Source organism: Cryptotermes secundus, unplaced genomic scaffold (assembly GCF_002891405.2).
Source record: "Cryptotermes secundus unplaced genomic scaffold, Csec_1.0 scaffold417, whole genome shotgun sequence".
In the NCBI taxonomy this organism is placed as follows: domain Eukaryota; kingdom Metazoa; phylum Arthropoda; class Insecta; order Blattodea; family Kalotermitidae; genus Cryptotermes; species Cryptotermes secundus.
Genome location: NW_019739949.1, coordinates 208,790 through 224,720, shown reverse-complemented (window position 1 = coordinate 224,720; position 15,931 = coordinate 208,790). Strand labels below are relative to the sequence as shown.

The window sequence follows — 15,931 nt, the reverse complement described above, 5'->3', positions numbered from 1 at the left end:
TCCCTCCTAACTGAATCATAGGCTTTCTTGAAGTCTATGAATAGTCCTGCCCACGTCAATATTAAATAATTAATTTTTTATCCATACTTTTTATGGCTTGCTCTTGGATATTATAGTGAATACTTTTAATTTTATTCCATAATGAAAATTTCATTTATTTGAACATGGGAGACATAGCGGTAAATTAGATCGCTAGATCAGTGAGAATCAGTAAGCACGTGTAGATCACATGTTGAGTCGATATGTGAATGAAGCAGTTTTTCTGAGGTAAGAGATGCTGACATAAAGACAGATGCCATTTACCAAATAGTGAATTTAGTGAGAAGCAGAAGGCCACATTCTAAATTCATGTGTTAAGTGAAGCTGCAGACAGGCCAGCATGGTGAAGTTTGTTGGAATACTGTTTCTAGGTATGCATTATATGGTGAAGCCAAATAGCAAGTTGAGCTAGACTTTATACAGATTAAATAGACCAAATTATTCATATGGCTAATACAGATATGGAATGGGGATGAAGAAGGTGAAGTGATCCTGCTGACCGCAATGATAGATTAAGTTAGAATTTAATGAACATTTGTAGCTGTAGAAATAAATCTTAGATTAGTGTACACCGCACATTTAGCTGGTAGAGCACAGTCAGCAAATTCCTATGGCAAGCATCCTACTCCACAATGCACTTGTGTAGCTTTGGGTAAGCATAGCAGATGTACTTTTAACAAGAGCATGGCACTGCTTTATTGCCAAAATGAAGACCTGTGTGTCGATGCAGAGCCCACGCCAGTGCTATGAGCAAATGAACTCTTAAAGAAAGTAAAAAAATTCATGCTATCAAAATGACTGCTGGGGTGTGGCAGGTAATATAATTTAAGGAATCCCCATTAAGCAAACCACTTTACAAGTAATGGTACCACCTAGGAACCATTACAATATTATGTTCTATAATCACACTTTTATGTAATGTTTGAAGCTTTTAACAGCATGCACATGCAGTGAAGTCTTCTCCAGCAGTCAGTTGTACCAAGAATGGAATTCTGACTCTTGGGAAACTGTAATTGTGGTCAACGTCAGATTAATGTGGTGAGTGGTATCGCTGTACAATGTATTTATGAATGTCACTTGTTCCTTGGAAATCCTTTCCATTTTGACATGGCTGATTGCTCAAGAGTACTTCATTGTATGTTTTTATGGCAAAAATCTTTTGTGGTATACAAAAATGTTCATTGGACATGCTTTCCCTTACAGCAAAATCCAAAACATGATATACCACGAAACTCTGGGAAGTACTTGCACTAACTGAAACACTGTTCTACCAATCATTCATTCCCATAGACATCTTGCTGTATGAATGAACAAATGAGCAACACTCACATGATGTTAACAGTTAGCAATAATGTTAGTATGTTGTCATGGTCACAGGTGAGGAGCGACCAGAACCAGCCATTTCTGGTCCAAATTCTTGTTCAGCCTATAACTAACACAGACAGATTTTCACAAAGAGAAAAGCAGAACTATAAGAAGTAAAGTTAGAGCTACCACCTCAGCTTCATTTTGACAGTTCAACCATATTGCCCATAAGGGATTGTCAGTCAGACTTAAAAATAATAGACTAACTTCCTCACTTTAACCAGCCATCTGTCAAGTCAGAGATGAAGCCTCCAACTTAAAGACCAGGGATATGTTAATATGCTTCCTGGTCAGGGCTCTACCACATCCCTTGAGATGGTGATAGATGAGTGCAGAACAGTGGTAAAACAATAATCACCGAGGGAAAAATGGAAAAAGAAGAACTTGGAGAAAGGCCTGCTCTGCATCTAACTACATGAACTGTGGCACAGCTCAGTCTTTCAGACTGATAGAAATTTTGTTTTAACATGTCTATTGCTGTTCAGGGGCATAGATATAAAAGTTCAACATTCTTCCCTCCAAAAATGTTGGAAGGCAGCATAAAAAGCTCCTTTTTTATGCAGCTTAGTCCATGAGCTGTGGCAGGAAAGAAGCCTAACACTTCATACCAGCCTTACAACTTATTTACAAATATGAGTTTTAAAAATTCAGTGACTATGCAAGACACTTCCTGAATCAGAACTCTACATATACCAGGCTTTCCAATGGTCTTAATAATGACATCCAAGATAACTTATTAATAATATAATAACATCAAGATTTGCTTAGTGGGGGGTGGAGTCCTACTGGGTCCACTCGGCATGGCGGCCCGAGGTCAACTACGCAGTAGTTACCCCAGGTAATTATGATGATAGGGAATTTGGTGGAATGAAGATTGGCAGGGGAAACCGAAGTACTCAGAGAAAACCCGCCCCAGCGCCACTTTGTCCACCACAAATCTCACTTGACCAGACCCGGGATCGAAGCCGGGCCACTGTGGTGGAAACCCAGCGACTAACCGCTATGGCACGGCCTTTAACATCAAGATAGTAATATTCAATAATTAAAATACATACACTGATATTTTTTGGGAGCATACAGTAGCATAGTTTGTTGAGGCACTATGCTACAAGCCAGAAGGTTGCAGGATCGAATCCCAATCTGGCCACTGCATTTTTCAACTGACCTAATCTTTTCAGCCTCACTGTGGCCCTGGGGTTGACTAAGCCTCTGACATAAATGAGTGCTAGGAATTTTCCTGAGGGGTAAAGGGCGGCCAGCACATAAGGTTGATAACCTCTCACACCCATGGGCCTTCATGGGCTGTTACGAGGACAGCCTTACCATATTGATACTGTCATATTGCCTGACAAAAATAATGTATTCTAGATCAGATGATTGGATTTATTAGCACTTCGGTTACAAGTTCCCCTAATTGCAATTAATACAGTGCAATCGCTGATTTACACAAATTGAAGTTCACCATTGTGCACACACTAGGATTCTGTTTCCACTACTTGTCTCCTGGCAGCGGATCTCAACACCGAAACTAGTGCTTCAGATCATTATTTAGTCTTCTTGCTATTTCATCTTCAATCTCTCTGTACTCCTGTCCTAATGTGTACTCAATTAATCTTCACAATTCACTAAGGACACGCGCCATTCCCGTCCCTGTACTCTCAACTGCTGAACCCTCCTGGACTCTCCTTAGCTGCAAGCAGACTCATATTATATAGCCTCAGCGCAGACAATGCAGAAACTGGTGACTGTTCTCCAACCGCTACCACCACTCCCACCTTAAAGCCAGCTCACCCTGAGTGTCTCACTGCTCACAAGTCAGTAGATCCAGATGTATCACCAGCATCCAGAGATTTTCTTATTTCTTCTCTCTCCCACAGTGGGCTATAACCCCTAGAATGGCCGGTGCTCCCACATATCCGGCTGACCAATCCACAATGCCCAGTTCTTGATTTTCCACTCCAGAGGGGGCCAACCCTTCCACAAGGTCTACTTCCTCATTTTCTGCAACCTGCTGGACATCCTGGTTGCTTGCCTCATGAACTCCAGTCCGATGGTCTTTATGGGAGTCTTGTTAACATTTCCTATGATTTCCTATCGTTGTTTCTTCAGGTCTTGTTTTCTCGGATATTATGGCCATCTGCCGCCAAGGTCCTTCAGTCCTTTCTGCCATTATGGCGTGTTCACACCCTCTCCCTGAGCATCTGTACTCTCCGAATTTCTTGTACCACATTGTCCTGGTCGTATCTCTGTGATCATGTCCCCTGCACGATGCCACTTTTGTACTTTGGGTCAGCCTCCTGCTGGCTGTAGCCAATTCCTTCTGTGGCCCACAATTTCCCTGGGTCCAAATTTTCCTGAAGATGGTTCTCTTGCTCTGAGCCACTGGTGCATGATGGGACACTTCCGTCAGGCGGCAGCCTTGGGTCAGTTCCTTTGGCACACCACATCATCCTACAGCTAGATGCAGGAACCCTGTGCTGCTTCTGCGGCATCTTCCATACAGAATTCCTCATGCACCACAACAGATTCCATATCCACAGAGACTTGCTTCTCGCATTCCAGATGTGCCTCTGTCGTTTCTTGGCAGGCCATCGTCTCTTCTCAGGATGCCCTCAGAGAGTGAATCGTGGCCTCTTTTTTAGGGATCATCGCCTGCTCCACTATGGCCTCCTTTTCTCCTGGATTGGCCTCCTCCTCTTCTTGGCAGGCTGACCTCTCTTTTTGATCATCCTTCATGTCTGCTATCCAGGGATCCATCTTCTCTTGATGTTCTGTTTTGGGTTCCAGTCTCATCTGGTTGGCCTTTGTTTTGTCAGGAATTACTTCCAGCCTTGCTGCCACTTTTTCTCATCTGGGTATCTTTGAGCCTTCCATTTTTCTCCATCAGTTTTCCACTTGGCCATCCTCTTTACAGAGTCGGCTTTTTTTTTTTTTTTGGTTGGCTTCCCACTCGGCCATCATCTTCTCTTTGTAGGCTTTTCTTCCAGCAGCCTCTCTCCATCATTTCATTACAGACTTTCAATGTCTGCCCTCCTTTCTTTCTCGGTCGGCGTCTCTCTTTGCATTGTTGGCATCTAACTTGTCTTGCCTGGCTTTTATTTCCTCTTCCATTTTGGCCCCCAGGTGTGTTCACAATGGTTCCACCTGTGTGTAGAGTGTGTTCCCTTATTTGCTGCCTTGTTTGTTCCATTTTTTGTTATGACTACCCAATACAGTCTTTGATCCAGTGCAATACAACTTCTGCTGCCATTTCCACTTGTCACGAGTTTATGGCTGCATGCCTACTGACACCAAATTGTCATGTATTTACGGTCGAAGCCACCGCTGGTGAATTCAATATTATCCAAACCGCCAACTTCTGACACCAAAATGTCACATATACATTCGGGTATGCATAACGAAAACAGTGAGTTCTAGATCAGCTGATTGGATATATTAGCACTTTATAGTGCTAATGCTGATTTACACAATTTACAGTTAACTGTTGCACACACACTAGGATTCTCAGTTCCCACCAGTCATCTCCTGGCAGTGGATCTTAACACAGAAACTAGTGCTTCAAAGACTATGAAGTCTTCTTGTTATTTCATTTTCAATCATTCTGTACTCTTTGTCCTACTCTGTACTCGATCTTCACAATTCACTAAGGACATGCTCCATTCTCTTCTCTGTACTCTCAACTGCTGAACCCTCCTGGAGTCTTCATTATATAGGCTCTGCATGGACAACACAGTTGTATTGCCATGTAGAACAGACCACACAGAAAACAAGTCATGAGATAGCTACCTCACCAGTTTTTAGACACTGTTACCTAACAACGAGCTATAAACATTTGTCCTTTTGTTGTGTATGTGTATCTCTGGGTGTTTATTGAGCCATTGCCTTGCAATGCAGTGACATGTCAATATTTTTCATTAATTTTAAGAATAATGATACAAATTGGTCTGTATGCCTAAGCAGTAAGCCATGTAAGCATCTAGGGGGAGTGGAGCCATGGTGCCACACATTTTATACTGCAGCATCAGGGGCACCCACAGGATTTTTCCAGTTGGGATCAACCAGAAAATTTGCTTACAAATTTATGTTTAAGCCAATTAAATGTACTTTTACTGACTGCTATGGCCGCGCCATAGCTCAAGCGGTTAGTCACTGGCTTCCCATCGCAGCGGCCTGGGTTCGATCCCGGGTCTGGTCAAGTGGGATTTGTGGTAGACAAAGTGGTGCTGGGGCAGGTTTTCTCCGAGTATTTCGGTTCCCCTTGCCAATCTTCATTCCACCAATTGCTCCACAATCACCCTTACCTATCATCTGGGGCTGGTACAACAGGCCAGAAGTGGCCGCAGTACAAGGGACTTAGTCCCACCCCACTAGCAATAAAGAAAAAAATACTGACTGCTAGAAAATATTGTCATATGCTAGTTACTAGACATGGGGTTTTGATTGATAATTGGATTTATTTTATGCTCATAACTCATAACCACAAATAACTATAGCACTTTCACTGATTTACCCTGTTTGTAAATCACCACAACTGCAGCACACATGAAGTCTTCTGCTTGTTCCCTAGTCATTGCTTTGTAGAAGTTAACTTTTCAACAACCCAAGACTGCTAACTGCTGACTCTGACCTCCAGTTGACTTACTTTTCCCACTGATCCTTGTTATATAGCCTCAGTGCAGACTGCACAGAAAACAACATGTCCTCTTGTGTCAGTATCTGTTGCTGCAGAAATGGTGTTTACTGTGCTGCTGCCTAGCAATGCCCACCTCTTCTTGTTCCACTCTCATATCACGAAATTTAGGATAGAAGACTAATTTCTTAAATACTTTCAATTTTCTGTATTACTGGTTGATATAATTCCTTCCTATTTCAGTTTTGATACTTTCAGGAAATCCATGAAGGAAAGGCAGATACCCCTTTCCTCCTCCACTGGTGCCCATGCTGAGTGTTCGATGGAGGGAAGGGTTTTCACCCTAGATGCTTGATGGCTGTGGAAAGAACCTCATTATCCAGTAGGTGCAAGCCTAGATTAGACCACATCACAACTATTATTGCTTTGAATGTGAAAATGGGACAGAATTATACAAAAAAATATTTTATCACAGTGCAAGCAATTAAAGTTTTGTAAAGAAAATACCAGTAAGAAAAAATAATTGGAAAGAGTGAAAGTAATATTTTATGTAGTAAAACTAAATCAAACCCTTTCACAACTGAGTATTCAGATCTGTGGTTCAGTTAACCTGTCACATTGGGCATTTTCACAGTATTAAAAGATAAATTAATGGAATGTTTTCTGAGTCACTGTGGTGGTAATTCACAGGAAATTCTAAGAGACAACCAAGAGATGGCAGTAGGTTTGTGCTTTTAGTACATGTTGTGATGCTTAGGAGATGAGCTGGAAATTTTAAAACATTCCATTGGAATGCCTAGTGATGGCACAAATATCTGCAGCTGCTGTTCTATGAAGGCATATAAGGGAATGAAGGTAAACATTCAGCCTGAGGTGAGTGATAGACTTATGCTCCATCTATTTTACCCTCTGAAGAAAGAGCTCCACATATCCATTGGATAGGATGCTAAGTAAGTCAGAGAATCATTCCAAACATGGTGATGTTGAAAAGAAAAATCCTTATGCCCTTGATGAACCTCCAACCCAAATCATCCAATACATAGCCAATAATTTTACTGATTAAAATGAATGGTGCATATTGAGGATCTTTATATGCACAAAAAAAAAAAATATCTGGAAATTCAAATATTTTGCAGTAAATATATTAATATATGTTGTTGATGATTCTACAGACAATTGAAAATCATTTTCTGAAAAATACGTTGTTCAGTATTTGTCAAAATGATAGGTGGCAGCCCTAGTTCTACATCATACTATAGACAAACAGATACATGAAGTCAGTGACAGTGTCAAAATATTCTGTTCGGTGCTGTCCAACTCATGTTTAAAACTCATATACTCCGTGCATTTTATGTACAATAACTAATACAAAAGTAAAGGTAAATGTCCCTGAGCTTAATTAAGCGTCATGTCATGAAGACATGGGGAAGTGGAGGTATACTGCCATGCATTCTTAACCTTGGCACTACATGGAGGTGAGTGGTCAGTTTTGTGCCCCAGGTGCTTCACTCCATAGAAAGAGCCCCCAGACAATATTGGATGTTAGCCTGGTGGACTCCAGAGCCAATCTGAATACTGTGGAAAAGAGAAAAGTCTGTGCCCTTCTGGGTGTTCAAAACCTGGTTCTCCAAGCATCCAGCCTATAGCTCAGTCAATGTAATGACTAGGCTATCCTAACTAATAAATGAAGTACCACTTATTGCTCCATTTTCCTCACCCTGAATCCTAAGACACCATGTATTGGCATCTGAAATGTTTTATTTATAAAAGGAAAATCTTTGTGGGGTGTCAGCTACAAAATATACAACCAAAATATATTATATAAAAATGCTTTGGTTAGTGGTTCACAGATTTCATCTGGCTGTAAATGGTATTTAGCTTTCTGTAAGTAAACCTATATCTTAGGACACATGCCACAGTCTGACATTCCAGACTGTGGTACGATTTCTAATATTTTTAATTATCACAGCAAATTGCTTCTTTGAACAAACTTACAGTATAATGTTCTTTTTATGTACATACGTACATATACTCACGCGCGTGTGTGTGTGTATATTGTGTATTGTGTGTGTGTATTCTGACATAGGGGGTCCCAATTTCAACACTAAATAAAATTCAGTGACAGGTCCTGTAATTTTAGAAAAATTAAAATGAACATTTAGCTGTTATTCCAATTATTGAAATAGAAATCATCATATTCAAATTTTGATCACCTTGCAAGATTTGAGGTTTTCACGGCAGTAACTATGGAAAAAACAGTCTTCTGGGATGTGGCGCCATGTAGAAGTTGTGTTAACCGACGTTTCGGAGGAACGTATCATCTCCATCTTCAGGGTAGAAGACAAGAAGAAATCCATGAGCAAACCAGCTTGAGCAGGTGCAACAGTCTGTTGGAGGCAATATGTTCCTCCAAAACGTTGGTTAACACAATTTCTACACGGCGCCACATCACAGAAGACTGCTTTTGATCACCTTGGTTACAAAAATCATGATTAAAAAGATAAACATTTAAGCAGTCAGGATTATATTGTATTGCTGACTTGTTCTATATCTGAGGCAGATGCCTCAATGGATTCTGTAGAACTGTCAATAAATGAATGAATGAATTAGTGGGTCACCCTACTGCTGTTTAAAAATCACAATCTTGTGCTCTCCAGTTCAATAAATGTACAATAACTCTCATAATATAAATAAATGTGTTACCCTTGGATTCAGTAACAACCTGAGTTTTGTTATTCTTTGGTCAGCCACACGAATAGGATTAACAATTTGTCATGCCCATGAACTTGTTTTCATGAGTATTAAACTGGCTTCCAAATGGTACAGACCAAAAAAATATTTCACCTTAATTTGGTATAAAGCAATTATACAAATATCACTTGTCTCAAAATTGATGACAGATTTAAACAGAAACAGAACTTAAGCTGACAGCAGTAATGCTGCTACCAGATTGTTATTTGGCACAGTACTTAAAAAACTGCTGCCACATGCCCATTAAGGTCAGTAAAACCAAGTGTCAGAAAAGGATCCTCTTGGAATATGGCTAAATTACCTTAGGAAATAAAGCCATAGTAAAGATTTAAAAGAAATACACACACAGTACCTCACAGATTTATAAGTGAAAGCATGAAATTGATACCGTGTTACAGTTAAGCCATGAGCCGTTCAGCAGGCCTATTAAAGCTGTTAATCAAATGGAAGGTGTGTACATGAATTGGTAACTTTTTGCAACATTTCTATTATTTAAAATAATATTTTTTTTTGTCACTTGAGGTATTTTCAGGTTCACCTAAACCCTTTCACATTTGCTATTTATATAGTGCAGCAACCCTGTCAGGTCAGGTAGTTTCACAATATAAAAAAAATATTGGAATTTTTCTCAACAGATTTATAATGCTCTCTTATACTCAGTGTTCGTGATAAATTCCCCAACACTTCATCACCTACACTATGCTTATGGTCCAAAACACGAAGTTATTCATCCTCTGAGAAATGACACACATGCACACCCACACACGCACACTGCTAAACTCTTCAAGAGCCAGTCTAGACATATTAGCGGAACCTCTTCAAAATAAGTTCAAAAGGATAACCAATAGATGGCAGTAGCTTTACATTATTTCAAGTTTTTTCTGCCTAGGATATAAACAGTAGATGTAGAACATTGTATAACAGATAATTGCATTGTGACCACCCAGAACTGCTTAGCAAAAGCACAGATATTTTCACTGTAACCCTGAGAAGGTTAACAGAGACTCAGCTGGAAAATCAGATTGTCCTTGCAGCCTAACCACTGTGCCCAACAGACAAGTTTTTGCAGCTAACCAATTATAATACTTGCAAAATTTAAAAGCATATGATTTAAAGCTGTAGCAGAGGTACTAGCCAATCAGTGCTCTACCCAGACCTCCATTGTAATCTATTATAGAATAAAAGAATTTCAGCTGAGGCTGAGCATATTTGTCACTTATGCTCACAAAATCTACTCATGATAAAATATCAGCAGTAACACCATCAAACCGAGCTTGGTTATTTTTCTTATGTCAGTCTTATGCTTTTTTAAGACAACTGGTTCCTGTCAGACTAACTAGCCACTGACATTTAATGAATAAATGGACTAACTTCTTCCTGTTAGGAACCTAACAGACACCCTTTCCCTTCTGTCACACAGTTAACCAGAGACACAAGATTTCTGTTCTCCGATGCTCCATAAGGTACAGTTTTTATGTTTCTATCTTTTTGTTTTAATTCGAACAATGGATTTTGTACAAAATATTTAGTTTATGCTGTGGTGGATGGTCACCAAACTCTGAGCATATCGGCTGTCACTTGGTTTTGAGCAACCCATGACAATACCCTTCCATTCCCCAAAATATGTGTCAATTCTTTATTTGTTTAAAAACGGTGCTTGAAAAGCGTTCACTAAATATTTCATATAACTTTTCAGCTGATTTCACATGACAGCCACTAAATAATTTAGAAATGACTGGAACTGGTATAACCCCATAATCATAAGCAATATTGAATCTTAAGTGGGCTGATTTGTAAGCACAATCAACCTAGCAATATTCAGCTGAAGTAAATGTCTTTGAATCTTATTGATCCAGTTCTTATTTGTGTTTATGCTCGATACATCTGACTGATGCAGGACAGATACTGTATCAGTACACTGGAAAAAATATAGTTTTTCTAATATGATGCCTCTGTAGTTTGGAGTTGGACAGCCCTTCTGTAATGTATACTCCTGCGTGTTTTGATCAACATACAGTAATACTGTTGTGTGCTTTCATTGTTGTTGTTTGCAGTGTCATTTGACAAATCTGACATTAATGATGCAAGTGCTCTAACACAGAAGCATTGCTTTCAGTGCATACTTATTTTTAAAGAAAATGTTGCTGGATGATGCAGTACATACATAGTCTCTGTGTAGATTCTAAAGGGTTCTCATGATGGTAATGACTACGGCATTTTGGAAACTGGATCAAGTGATGGAGGTTACAACTTTCTAATGGACCCAACCGAGTAGGTGTCTCCCACCCCCCTCACCTGAGGACAGAAACAGCTCCAGTTTCAGAAACATTGCATTCATTAGAATACTGAACAATGGACTGAGGCTAAGATATGAGTTTGACTAAAAGATATGTTGATATTCAGGTCTCCTGGAAAGGAACAAACTGTGCATAAGCTGTTTATGAACTTAATACTACTTCAAGAAAAGTGTTAATGAGTGATCCATATCAGTACTCTGTAAGTGTAAGTAAGAGGCAGAATGGTAGCTCACATCTACGTCTCCCATCATCTCCTTGGTGGATACAGTTGTGTCAATGCGTCGAATGGCACCCTGGTGGATGTCAAGGTCAAATTTGAGGCACTGGCAACGTCGCAGTATGAACACGACAGGCATTGGCAGAACGCCTGCTGTGATCATGAGTCCAGCAATCACCAACACCCAATCAGGATATGGTTCCTTTTCAGTTTTGCCCTGGAAGGTGAATATTATTTGAGAGTCTGAAATCCTAAATGCAAAACTTTGTGGGTCAGGACACTGAAGAGAAAGAACATGAGGATAAGGCTGCTTTCTGATTCCTTGATTCTGAAAGGGTTAAGACTGGAATATGACACCATGTGGTTAGCTAGGTGGTTACCATCAGGCTGCTGCCTTTAGTCTTAAGCTCGAAGTGGCATGTTTATCCACACTAAATAGCATCACATCCCAGAACACTGTGGCCTTCATCATTCTTTGTTTGCATTGCAGGAGTATTTTTCTGGGAACTCAGTTATAGATGCAAGAGGCTCTTTCTTTACGCCATAATTTTGTAGGAATCCTGTAATATGACTGACGGGACCTTGCATGCCAAATCCATGGTACAGAATCTTCCTAAAGCATCTGCACTAATTTAGAAAGTGACTCTTATGCAACCAAAGGTTCACTCTGATGCAACTGATGCCCACCATTTGAGTCTATCCAGCTCCCTAGAGCCCCATGTTAATTGTGTTCACCAGTCCTTTGCTCCCCCAGGAAATGTATCAAGCCTCACAACAAGGTAGCACAATACCATAACCTCAGTGAACTTGAACTGGGACTTAATTGGACTGAAGTCATATTACATGTTTTGCTCTGGAATAACAGTCTTTAGTTTTTATTGATATTTTTCTGTAGTAATGCACATGCCCCATTGTAAATGAAAAGGAAATTCCTTAATTTAGAAGACATTTTATTGCAGCATGTCTGACCAGATTAGTTGTGCCACCAGACCATTACATTGAATCATGCCATATTCTTTTTAAATCAGCCAGCAGAGCAAGTTGGTGGAATTTTAGAACTGAATAATCAGATCAATATAATGCACTGCTCTCAGAGTGGGGCAGTTGTCAATAGGGTGTGAGGCCCAGCCATGGTTCTAAGCCGTGAACCATCTGACCACCTGACAAGATCCATGATGAATGGACTTGAGGATGTTCACTAACTCCACCATTCAAAATTAAATTTCAAGGTGTGTGTATGATTTTGGGATGAGCCAGATTGACTAATGAAATTATAATATATTTAGTTCTCCAAGTAAGGAAATCAGTAAGCTAGTTAATTCCTCAAGAGGAGAACAGAGAATAAAACCAGAGAAACTCATAAATGTAGTAAAGCAACTCAGGTAGGTAGTGCAGTGCATGACTAACTGTATTATGTATATTCTATAATAGAAAGTGTCCAAGATAAGTGTGCAAGAAACATTTGTGTGGAAAAACATTTATTAAATTGAAGAAGTGACCTCACAATTCAGTAGCAGTAGGAGTAAGGTTCAGTGTGAGCACCATTATTTGCTTGATGCAAAGTGAACCAATATTCAATCTGAAATCACATGTTTACAAGCATAGCTTTGGTTACTGTGGCAGTTGCCTCTCTTATGTGATGTCACAGAGTTCAAAGATGTGCAACTTCTCCTGCTAGACAGTATTCTTCACATAAACTAGATGGAGTCCATTGGTGTTAGGTCTGGTGATCTTGGGTTCATGCCAGGAAACCGCCTTTTCAATCCACTTGTACAGTGAGTGTTTGTTTAAAACTGATGGATGATTTTTTCAAAACGTGGAGGTACTCCATTCAGCTGGACTCATGCATCACAAGGCAAATGGAGCACTGTGTAGTGTTTCAACATGTACAAGTGGGGAAGTCAGCCACATCAAGAAATTACTAACATCAGGGGGACACACCAAAGATTAACATATGATGTGGCATGGTGAAGGATTGCATCATTGGAACTCTTTTCTTTCAGAAAGCATTCAGAACAAGCTATCCATAAGTGGATGTGTTACAACATTACACAGCGCCATCACTGCCTCATGAATAATGATCCTAGCAGGATGAAGCACCCCCATATTTTGGAAATGTCCACCTGATTTTAAACGAATGCTCTATGAACAAGTGAATTGGAAGTGGTGGTCTTAGTGCATGGCCCCCAAAATTGCCAGACCAAACACCACTGAACTCTATCCTCTGGGGTTTTGTAAATATTTTCTGGCATTTGAAAATTGCAGATCTTTGAACTCTGCAACATCACATAACAGAAGCAATTGCAACAGTGACCATAGTTATGGTTGTGAGCATGTGGCACTAGATCCAACATCATTTCAGCATGTGTTGAACTTACACTGAAACTTGCTGTAACAAAAACACTTTGAATTTTGTGCTACTGGAATGTAAGATCACTACTTCCACATAATAAATATTTTTTTCTACATTAATTATTCTCTTTTTTTTTCCACAGCTTTTTCAGACATCTTATATATTTGTTCACAGTGCTAATGAATTGTGTCAGGAGCTTGTCATGTTGCTGATCCCACTAACAGTAGGTGGTTACTGCTCTCACCTGACCTACTCCCAGAGGAGAGTGACTGGGAGAAACTGAGCAAAACCAATAGGCCTGAAGTAAATCTAGTAATCCACACAGCAGATAAGGCTGATGAGTACTTAATTCTAAACTGAAGATTTGAGGTTCTGTTGCTATTCTGATACAATTGCTGTGCATACGTCTATATCTGAATAAAAAATTTGTGCCATTTCAAATTTCCTCAATTATAGCGTTCAAGCTGGCAGTATCACAGAACTGCTACGGATCATGTGGAACATTTCCAGGGGTATTATATAAAACTATATATAATTGAAGATTATTTTATATATGCAAATACTATTCCAGCATTTTAAGACAGAGAGGTTACTGCATGTATGTGTGGTGACTGCTTTAACATTAAAAACAGATCATTTTGCCCAGAGAGAGAAATTGTGAATGTGAGTGTGTACATGTGCGTGATCTGAATAATCTACTATCATTTCTCTAAACAATGTTAATTGGTTTGTCTTTGTAACAGAAACACAGTGTTTTCCATGAGGTAGGAATTGGATTTTAAATATCATTTACATGAATTTCAGGCTTCAAGGAGTTACTTCAAGTGTAGAAAAAAAACAGTGATATTGTTAGTGCTGCACTCTTCGTTTGTAGTTTTTTCAGTTTTATAATTACCATTTTGTGTAGAAGAAAAAAATAATTGGAATAAAATGTATACAAGTTGAGCTACATAGTGTTTGGTCATATATCTGTGTGTGTGTGTGTGTGTGTGTGTGTGTGTGCGTGTGTGTGTGGGTGCGTGCGTGGGTGAGAGAGAGAGAGAGAGAAAGGAAACAAAGGGACATGTCAATGAGATTTGGATGCAGCTTTGTAAAGTCTACTTTTTCAAGGAAATTGTTCAAGTAGTGCAAAGTTTGGAAAAGGTCCCAGAGAATCCTTAATTATTTTAATCAATAGTCCTTACTTCTTCAGCTTTCCAAGCATGATATTCTGGCTTATTAATGACCATGAATACCAGTGATGATATTAGAATAACTGTCATGAGCAGAGGGCCAAGAAACCTCCATGTGATTTGCCAGTACAATCCTGGTCTATAACCTGTCATGTCTTCTATATCTTGTGTAAATCTGAAACAAGCAATCAGACCCACATATCAGCCTCAGTGGTTTAAAGAAAGCATATTCCATTTAATGCTTTGAAGCAGAGAAGTAACAATGGGAACAATTAGCTAAGATTGGAAAGTGATAAAATTTTGACAAAGCTTCCTCTGATTGATCAACTGTGATTTGACATAATAAACAAAGGTTCTATGTGTATTATTCAGAATTTGTAGTAGGAATAGTATTTGTATCATATTGTAACTACCAATGAGGTACCAAAAAGTACAATTTTCTGTTTATTTTCTCTTAAAGTTTTAAAACCTTTAAAATTAACACAGATTGTTGAGATTTGAACAGACATGTACATATAATAATGATCTTAAAGACATCAAAATTCATCCTGCTTTACTAAAATAATCCAAATATGTAAAGAGGATGAAATTATCAAACATGACTATAAGTTACTTACTTCTTATGACCATAGACATACATGACTGCAAGTGTTTCCAGCAAGGCTACCAACACAAGGCCAATTGTTCCAGCAAAAGAGTCAAATAATTTGAGCCAGTATTCGCCTGCACCTGTACAGAATATGAGGCCCACGAAGAAACATGTGACACATACCACACCTAGAAATAAAAGTTCATGACACATTGGTTACCATTCTGCAATAACACTATGTGAAAAGTGAACAGCTGTAAAAAAGTTGCAAATTAACAATCATGAACTGATGAAGTATGAGAGGAAGGATTTTAAAGCACAATGGCTACTTTACGTACAGCCTTCTCTAATGTTAAAAAAAAAACTCTTCCTTTTGCCTGCAATGTATTTATGTGCTTAAGACAGTTCTCAAAATAAACAACATTTATTTTGTTAAGCAGCAATAACGGGTTGGCTTCTGCAAAGGAGAGTCATTATGCTTTCTGTGAAGTAGGAACAAAAAATATAAAAGTTGTCCC

At 39.2% G+C, this 15,931-nt stretch overlaps 2 protein-coding genes across 6 annotated transcripts in view; one reads left to right on the top strand and one right to left on the bottom strand.

Annotated features, from left to right (window-relative positions):
• The window catches only part of LOC111872103 (NF-kappa-B inhibitor-interacting Ras-like protein), a 148,359-nt gene extending 141,417 nt beyond the window's left edge, over positions 1–6,942 (top strand). The window contains exons 5-6 of one of the 2 annotated variants that reach the window (XR_002844173.2): positions 6,278–6,416; positions 6,725–6,942. The gene's annotated coding sequence lies outside the window, so the exon portion shown is untranslated. Of the gene's footprint in view, positions 1–6,277; positions 6,520–6,724 lie in introns of those variants that run through there. The other variant, XM_023865666.2, reaches the window with a different exon arrangement.
• LOC111872100 (sodium-dependent neutral amino acid transporter B(0)AT3) overlaps positions 1–15,931 on the bottom strand; it is a 197,564-nt gene that overhangs the window by 7,659 nt on the left and 173,974 nt on the right. For 2 of the 4 annotated variants that reach the window (XM_023865655.2, XM_033754532.1), the window contains exons 8-11: positions 15,442–15,601; positions 14,837–14,999; positions 11,316–11,516; positions 1,369–1,465 (exon numbers count right to left, since the gene is read on the bottom strand). In XM_023865655.2, coding sequence (XP_023721423.1) covers positions 1,394–1,465; positions 11,316–11,516; positions 14,837–14,999; positions 15,442–15,601 — 596 coding nt within the window. In that variant the 3' untranslated portion in view covers positions 1,369–1,393. The remainder of the gene's footprint in view (positions 1–1,368; positions 1,466–11,315; positions 11,517–14,836; positions 15,000–15,441; positions 15,602–15,931) is intronic. The other 2 variants (XM_033754531.1, XM_023865654.2) reach the window with 1 other exon arrangement.